General features: G+C 59.0%; 2 protein-coding genes across 2 annotated transcripts; one reads left to right on the top strand and one right to left on the bottom strand.

Moving 5' to 3' along the window:
• The first annotated feature begins 1,272 nt into the window (after window positions 1-1,272).
• Window positions 1,273-3,398, top strand: LOC116499204 (bone morphogenetic protein 2-like). The gene is made up of 5 exons (XM_032203881.1): window positions 1,273-1,537; window positions 1,650-1,786; window positions 1,962-2,084; window positions 2,510-2,708; window positions 2,992-3,398. The coding sequence occupies exons 1-5, from the start codon at window positions 1,273-1,275 to the stop codon at window positions 3,396-3,398; spliced, it is 1,131 nt and encodes a 376-aa protein (XP_032059772.1).
• A 1,466-nt stretch (window positions 3,399-4,864) lies between these two features.
• On the bottom strand, window positions 4,865-8,270 carry LOC116499264 (potassium voltage-gated channel subfamily V member 2-like). Its single transcript, XM_032203946.1, has 2 exons — window positions 7,020-8,270; window positions 4,865-5,137 (listed from the first exon to the last, which is right to left on the bottom strand). Exons 1-2 carry the CDS (start codon window positions 8,268-8,270, stop codon window positions 4,865-4,867), a joined length of 1,524 nt encoding a protein of 507 aa, XP_032059837.1.
• Between the last annotated feature and the right edge of the window lie 483 nt (window positions 8,271-8,753).

Below are 8,753 nucleotides of genomic sequence, written 5' to 3'. Positions count from 1 at the left end.
CACCCGCAAAATGTGAAGCAGGAGTCAGGTGGGAGAGGGAATCAGGGAGGTGGGTGTGTTGGGATGGAGGTGTCCCCTTGGCAGGAAGCCCCGCAGCTAGCGAGCAGGGAAGGGAAAGGAAAGGAGCCACAGGATGGGAATAGTTTCCTTTGGTGATTAACCCAGGCCTGTCACTGCCTCCCTGTGTATTCTGGATAATTAACAGCCCTTTCACCATCAAAACGTGGGGTTAGGATAAATTACAGTTGCCAGCTGGCCAAGCAGCCTTTGGTTCGTCTCCTGCCGGCATTGGTCTGGAAGTGCTTCAGTCCTGCCAGAGGATGGACAGACACACGGACAGGTCCAGCTCTGCTCCTGCACCTTCCACTCTGCACCAAGCTGCTCACAGAGCAAGTACCTGCGGGCCTCCTTCACAGGGATTTCCTGTGGGATTCACGGGTCACTATAAAACCTAACAGGCTTTTCTAATCCTGCTCCTTTTGTCTGACTGGATGGCATTGTATAGTGCTAATTTTTCTGTTCAGTCATGTGGCATTAGAACAAACAGCCAATGTAAAGAGTCCAAGTGCACTGTGTCAGCGCGGTCACCTTTACCAACCTGGTTTCCCTCTGGGTAGGGAACACGAGCAAGGAATTGGCTTTTATCCCATCATCCTGAACCTGCAGGGTTCTCGTGGTATTTCAATAATATTGGGCACTGCAGAATTACCAGCAAATGCCTGTGAATCCTGGGGAAGGCAATTGGAGATACACACACACACCCCACACACACACACCCCCCACCCCGCACGTTTAGCAGGGCGGACGGATAGGGACACCTGCACGACACTGAGCCCCCCTGCCATGCAGGGCAGCCGGAGCAGCTTGGGGACAGGAGGGGACACATGCAACAGCCCTGGCTGTTCCTCTCCCTCTTTGCTTCCCCACACAAAGCTTCTCCTGTTTGTCCCATTAGTGCCGTCATTAAAAACCAGTTAGTCTCCTAGGGAGAGCAAACGCAGCTTGGCCAGCCCTGCTGAGGGGCTGTGCAGCCGGGACCTGTGTCTCCCTGGAGCTGTGGTGCAGCGCTCCCCTCCTGCTTGTGTACTGGAGCTAATTGGTGTAGGGTGCCCAGGAGCCCAGCTTTGCACCTTGTTAGCATGGCAATTAGCTCTCTTTGCCTTCCTGATTGCTCATGTGCATATTTGACCCCGATCCATCTTTCCAGCGAGTTATAAATGCGGTGCTGGGGAGGCAGGGGGGGAGTCGAGCCGGGGCTGGGACAGCAGAGCCATGCTGGGGACCGTGCTGCTGCTGCTGGTGGTGCTGGCACGGCCGGCGTGCCCGAGCCTGGCCAGCGCAGCAAGCCGGCGAGCTGAGGCGCTCAAGAGGCTGCTGGAAGTCTTTGGCATCGAAGACCCTCCGCCCCCCCCAGCTCACTTCAAGCAGCCGCCCCAGTACATGGTGGATCTGTTCAACACCGTGGCCAACGCTGATGGTGTCACCAAGAACCCCGACATCCTGGAGGGCAACACGGTCCGCAGCTTCTTGGATAAAAGTAAGGGGGGAGGCCCCTGGGTGCTGGGGAGAGGGGGGCTGCGGGAGGGGGCTGAGCGCTGTTCCCCCACCCTCCTGTCTGGCTCCGCTTCCCAACCTGTTGCTCCCTGCAGCTCATGGCGAGAAGATGCGGTTCCTGTTCGTCCTCTCCAGCGTGGCCAAGAATGAAAAGATCTTGACAGCGGAGCTGCATCTCTTCCGCCTCTGGCCAAAAGCCACCGACGGGCCCAAACGGCACCACTTCTGCCAGGTGAGGAGGGGGACGGGGACAGGGTGCGGAGAGGGACATGGGGGCGCTCCCAGCCTGTGCTCAGGGATACCACAGGTGCTTTCTCTCCATTTCCCTCCTTTTTTCCCAGTACCTGTGCCAAGGGGGTTTCCCCTTCGACCCACGGGTGCTCATTGCCCTTTGCCTCCTTCCCCAGGTCAGCATCTACCAAATTCTGGACAAGACTGAACCGGACTCCCCCCAGGGGCAGAAGCTGCTGGCATCCAGGCTCCTCTCACTGCAGGGCTCTGGCTGGGAGGTCTTTGCCATCACACAGGCTGTGAGTACTTTTACGCTGAGTTGAGTGGCACAGAGGAAAAAAAAAACAAAACCCAAAAACAACACAAATGTTTTGCGTGCTGCAGCTTCTTAAACCCATTTCAGTCCCATCTGGGCTTGCAATGCAAGTTGCTGTCCACCCTCTTAACAGCAATGCCAGGGCATGCAGCCTGTGGGGAGGGATGAGCTCTGGTGGATGGATCTGTCCTGGTATCGTGCTGCAGTTCTGCAGTTGTGGCCCCTGCTGCGTTCCCTGTGCCGCAGCCCGGGAGCAGCACAGCCCCTTCCCGTGGCTGCAGCTGCACTGCCTGGGGGGCACTGGGTGTCGTGGGGTGGCAGGGGGCACCTCACCTGTCACCTGCAGTGGGGACACTGCAGCAACACCTGCCCCATCCCACAGCAGTGACACTGGTTTTGCTTCTCCAGGTTCGCGACTGGACCGAAGATGAGAGTAGCAATCGGGGTTTGCTGGTGACAGTCCATGGCCTGGGCGGGAGCCCGCTCGACTCCCCTGCTATACAGTTTGCGTCCAGCAGGGACCACCACGAGAGCAAGAAGCCCATGCTGGTCCTGTTCACTGATGACGGGCGCCGGGGAGCGTCCCTGCCCACGGCTGACTTCCCAGGTAGGTGCTGCACTCCCCAGCACAGCTCGGTGCCACGATACCTCACCTGCAGGGTGCTCGGGCTGCTCCTGTTCTCATCGGGTTAGCCTGAACATGGGTGCGGGCTTACAGATGTAAATTTGGGTTTTGCTCTCACTGATCAGCTCCATGGCGGTGGCCGTCTGACCTAAGGGCAGCTGCAGACAGCGGGCATGGAGGGGTGGCCAGGGCTGCTGCTCTGCTTCCTCCTTCATTTCAGGCTCATGCGCTCGTGCTAATGGAATCATTTTCTCGTTTGGGGTAGATTTACAGCCTCAGGACCCTGTTCTTCCTGCCAAGATGACAGTGCCCAAGCTGAACGGGCCACGCAGCACACGCTCACTGGACCGGCTCCAGCCCTGCCAGAGGCACCCCTTGTCCGTGGACTTCGAGGAGATCGGCTGGTCCGGGTGGATCATCTCACCACGGGGCTACAACGCCTACCACTGCAAAGGCTCCTGCCCCTTCCCGCTGGGCGAGAACATGCGGCCAACCAACCACGCCACCGTGCAGTCCATCATCAACGCCCTCAAGCTGAGTGAGGGTGTCAGCAGCCCCTGCTGCGTGCCGGACAAACTCCACTCCATCAACCTCCTCTACTTCGACGACGACGAGAACGTGGTCCTCAAGCAGTACGACGACATGGTGGCTGGGAGCTGCGGCTGCCACTGAGGCAGGAGGAGCAAGTGGGGGCTGCTGCTGCTCCCTCTGGGAGCACCGAGAGGCGATGTGGAGATTTCCTCCTGCAGAGGGATCTCTCTGCGAGGGTCTGTCCTGCAAAAACCCGCAGCGGTACCACAGAGACTGGGCAGAGCAGAGCAAGGAGGTGCCCGGCTCTGCCTGGGAAGGCTCAGGGCTGAACTGAATCGAGCCAAATGAGCCCTCGGAGCTGGCAGCCCCGGGGGAACGGCTCTGTGTCAGGGTGCCCCATGCAGGGTGTGCAGGTTTCCGTGCCTGCAAAGGCTTCCTGCAGGCTGTACTATATGTAAATAGCAAGAGCACTAATATATGACAGAAACTGCCTGTACAGTGTCCTGTAAATGTCTGTACATTGCTGCGTTTTGTAAAATGAAGTCAGAGGAGCTATTAAACGTGCTGTTCTCAGCGGGGTTTCTTCTGTGACCACTGCTTGTGACAATGCTGGCCGAGGGACAGCAAACACCCCGTGGGGCAGCAGGAGCAGAGAAACGACGATTCAGCTGCAGCTCAGCCTCTGGGGCAGTTTTGGTTGCTGATTTCTGTTCCTTGGCCGTGTCTCCCAGCCCAATGCCTTCAGGATCTGTCAGCCAGATGCCGTGGTGGGGGGATCCCTGGGGAGCTGGGGTGGGTGCTGGGGCTCAGGGCAGCTGCAGGCGTGCCCATTCTGCCTCTTTCCAACAGTTTCACTGCAGCATTCGCTTCACCAGGGCCCCAGACACCAGCACCACACCCCCAGCACCTCTAAGCTCAGCTTGCCAGCGACCAAGTCCCACCCCAGTTGGTAGGCACCAGTTTCCTCCCCGCTGCTCACTCAAAAGCACCCATGGCTGGTGGCATTTCCCTGCCACCACCTGCTCCCAGCACCCGCCCGGGGCCCCTCTCCCCATCCCTCTTGGGAAGGGGGGGATCCTCCCCCTTGAGCCCATCGGGACGTGCTCGCACACCCGAAACCAACTTGCAGCCAGGCTCACCTCCTCCCACCTATGGGAAGGGGGTTGTGAGCCCCCGGGGAGATGTCCACTCCTTGCCAATTGCCCCAGTGGGACAAGGCAAAGCCCCTCTGCCCCGGCCGTGCACTCCGAGCAGCACAAGGCAGTTTCTGTATGGTCATAGATCGGTGCCACACTTCAAGGGAACAGCAAGGCACCTCCTCAGACAGCGGTGTGCTGAAAAGTGGGGGTGATTCAGCTCACTGCTCACCCCTCAGCACGAGCTGTTCACTCATTAACACAAAGTGGCTGCCCGATGAACCGTTCAGCTCTGGTTTATTGAAGGTCTGTTCCCGGGGACGCTCTGGCTGCCACCTTTGCACCCCAGCGTGGCCAGCACCCGCGGCTCCCAGCCCAGCAGCACCCCGAGCCCTCTCTGCGCCCCTGCGGCACCGCCGGGTGCTGGAAAGGGAATTGGGCTTGGTGGGAAGGACACTGGGAAGCGTGGGGTCAGCGGTGGCAGCGGGGCTCAGCTCTGCAGCACTCGGACAGCTTCCGCAGAGCTCGCTCCTTGAAGCGGAACCTCCTGGAGAGCTTGAGGGAGAGGCTGGTCTCGTTCTCGTGGGCCTTCAGCTTGGCGTAGTAGTCAGAAAACTTGTTGTAGAGGATGGAGATGGGCATGCCGTTGAGGATGATGCCAAAGGAGATGCAGCCGAACGCCACCATCCTGCCAAGCACCGTGTCGGGCACGGTGTCTCCGTAGCCCACGGTGGAGAGGCTGACCTGGGAGAGGAATAGAAAGGAGCAACGCTACGTGCTGTGCAGGCTCCACCTGGCGATGAGGGGACCCACCTTGCTCTTCCCCAGTGCAGGATCACCCAGGAACTGCTCTGCACCACGTCTGCAGCCAGCTCAGCTCTCCCTGTTCCAGCAGCCTGCACGGCCACGGCCTGGGGCCATCAGCCCACCCGTGCACCAGCTCCAGCACGGGCTGAGGCACCCTCATGGCAAAGCCAGCTGTGGGCTCTCCCCCTGCCCTGCTCCTCCACCTCTCCCCGACCCACGCAGGGCCCTCTCCCTGCAGCTGGGGACGCTTTGGTGCAGGCTGCCATGGGCTGGGGCAGGATCTGGTGTTTGAGCTTGGGTTTGCCTGGGAAAAGGAGCCTTTGAAGCAGGGCCTGGGCTGCGGAAACAAGGGAAACAGCCCCGAGCGTCCACGAACTGGTGCCTGGTTCAGAATCCTGCTGCCTCCTCCTGCACCGGGGCAAATGCAGCCCTGGTCCAGATGGGAGGGAGCCACACAAGTGTGGGGACGCTTCATGCGAGGCAGCAGAGCAGGGTGCCCTGGCCAGGCAAGCAGCAGGGTGGGGGCTGCACCCTGGGACCCTCACCCTGCTGGCAGTGGCACTTGCTGAGGTTCTGAGCCCAGCCCCACGGGCTGCAGCCTGGTGGGCCCCGTGATCCTGGGGAAGGTGCTGGATGAGGCCCCAGCTGCAGAGACCAGAGGCAAGCTTCCCTGCTCCCTCCTCCCCTTGCTGTGCATCTCTTCCAAAGCAGCAGGACATCACCGAGCTGAACTTTCTCATCAGCCAGACTGTCTGTCGGAGCTTCCTGCCCCCAGGGAGCAGCAGCCTCGGCCCTTCCTGGCTGAAACCTGCCCAGTCCCACAGGGTCGAAGCTTCCCGGATGCTCCTTTCAAAGGAAATGCAGGCACTGCCCAGAGACACACCCCAGGGAGCCACATTTGGGCTAGGGGAGCAGAGCCATGGGCCACATCAAGAGCTGAGGCAGAAGGGTTTGGACTTTGAGTGGAGAGATGCAGACCAGGGCTGGGAGCAGCCATTCAGGAACCTCCCAGCATTAAAAAACCCAGATGGGCTGATTTTGTTAAGAGGAACTTCCTCTGGGAGGAAAGCATTTGAAGGAGGCAGCCTGTGGTGGCCAAGGGGAATTATAACAGCAGAAGTGATCAGTGGGATCGTTTCCTCTGTAGAGCAAAATCTCCTCACAGCCCCTGGCTCTCCAGTGCTTTAGCTGCTCCTCACCCCTGAGTTAATCCCAGTTTATTTTAGTGCTTGGCTCAGCAGAGCTGCTGGCTCTGCAGGCAGTGAACAAAGGCTCCTGTCCCCAGTGGCAGCACCCTCTGGTCTGTGTCCCCTCTCTGCACACAGGCTGAGGATGTGCCATTGTGTCCCCCAGGTTCTCATGTACAGCCCTGGGTGCCACCAGCCCTGCCTCTGTGTGTCCCCTTGTGTTCTGCGAGCTGCTTTGCTGCACAGGCTGCAGGGATGAGTGGCTCTCCCTGTACCCACAGAGCACGAACCGCAGCCACCCAGCTGCTTGGGTCCTAGCTGCCACTGCAGGGAATGCCCAGACTGAGCCATGTCCGCCTTGTCACCAATCCAGGCTACATTAGTGCAGGCTCTGCCCCAACAACCTGCTCTAGCGCTGACTTTGGAGCCTCTGAGATTAGTCCAAATCTCTGATTTCTCTCCTCAGAGCGTGCAGGGCTCTGCCTTGCCCATCACTACAAAGCAGTTGGGAAACCGGGGCCCCTTCCTGCATCCTGGCCAGCAGCGGTGCCGAATCCCCAGAGCACCAAGGCAGCCCCGTCCCACAGAGCGACACCGCACCCCTCCCCGGAGGAGAGGCGCCCACACCTTACCGCTGCCCACCACCACGCATAGGGGATGCTGGTGAAGTTGGTGCCTGGGACATCGTGTTCCACCGAGTGCATGAGAGCAGAGAAGGTGAAGACCCCCATGGCGATGAAGAGGAGGAGGCAGCAAACCTGCTGGTAGCACTGGCGCATGGTGAAGCCGAAAGCCCGCAGGCCGGTGGAGTGGCGCGCCAGCTTGAGGATGCGGAAGATCCTCATGAGCTTGATGAGCTTGAGGACCTTGCCCAGCTTGCTCACATTCTCCATCTGGTGCAGCTCCTCGTGGTAAAGGGTGTCTCCTTCGTCCAGATTCTCAAAGAGGATCTGGATGTAGAACGGCAGAATGGCCACCAGGTCTACGGCATTGAGCGCCGCCCGCAAAAACTTCTTGAAGCTGGAGGAGGAGATGAGCCGCATGAGGTACTCGGAAGTGAAGAAGATGGCGCAGACCATCTCCAGCAGCTCCATCCACTGCTTCCCTGTCTTGTGCTGCATCTCCTCCACCGTGCTCAGGGTCATGCCCACAATGGAGATGAGCACAAAGAGGCTTGACATGACAGCAATGATCTTGGCTGGGACAGAAGAGTAAGGGTTCTCAATGAGGTTCCAGATCATCTTCCGAAACTGCCCCAAACATTTGCCCTCAAACTGCTCCGCTGATTCCAGAGGCTCCAGTTCTGCCTCCAGCTCCTTCTGTATTTTCAGGTTCTCGCTGAGTTCGTCTTGCTTTTCCTCAAACAGGATCCGGCAGCAGCGCTGGGAGTATTTCAGGTGGACTCCCCAGTACTCGATTTCCTCCACGAAGTTACTGGGGCACATCTCGTCCATTATCCACAGGACCCCGCTGCGGTAGAAGTGGAAGATGTAGTGGAAGATGGAAGGATCTCTGTCGAAGAAGTACTCGTTCTTCTGCACTGAGTAGTCATCGCAGAGCTGCAGCTTCTTCGTAGGGTCTGTGTAAATGGCCAGCTTCCCAAGCCTGGTGACGGGGTATCGGGCTGCCGCTCTGCAGGCTATGTGGAACAGCGTGCCGCCCACGTTAATGTTGAGGAAGTACTTGCTCCTCTGAAGGGGCATCTCGCTTTTCTCCTGGTTGCTGTCTGTCACGTTCTGCATGGAGCTCCACTGCTTTACCAGGCTCTCCTGTGCAAACGGGATGTGGACATCCTCCTCCTCCGGGGTCTGGCAGCAGCCGCGGCGATCCCCAATCTTCAGCCCTGCAGAGAGACTCACACGCCTCCTCTCCAGCTGCCTCATCGTGCCTGCCCCTCTGAAGCACCGATTCCCGTTAGGGGCTGTGGGACAGCAGCTTCGGCTTCATGGAACCGCTGCCACCAGGCTCTGAGCCCAGGGAAGCAGCAGGGAGTTGCTGCCTGAGGGGCAGTGGCCGGGTCACGGCGCCACGTGGCACCTGCCAGGTTCCCAAAGCCGATTGCTTATCAGATTGCGGTTTGCGCCGTAGGAGCTGGAGGCAGCTAAGTGTCCGCTCCTTAAGACAATAAGGAGATTGAAGCATTAACCCTTTACGTAAGGAACTATTTATTGCACTTTTCTTTGTCCTTATTCTCCTCATTAGGTTGTGTTCAGCACATTACCCCATTTCCAAGCAGTGCATCCACTAGGGCAAGTCAAAGCGAGAGCACGAGCTTGCCTTGATCTGACCCCGAACGCCTCCCTTGCCAGGGGTGCAACGGTGCAGACGCAGGAGATTCGTATCAGCTTTGTGTCCCCACAACAGAT

This window comes from Aythya fuligula, chromosome 26 (assembly GCF_009819795.1).
Source record: "Aythya fuligula isolate bAytFul2 chromosome 26, bAytFul2.pri, whole genome shotgun sequence".
Lineage (NCBI taxonomy): Eukaryota > Metazoa > Chordata > Aves > Anseriformes > Anatidae > Aythya > Aythya fuligula.
This window is presented reverse-complemented; position numbering and strand designations above follow the sequence as displayed.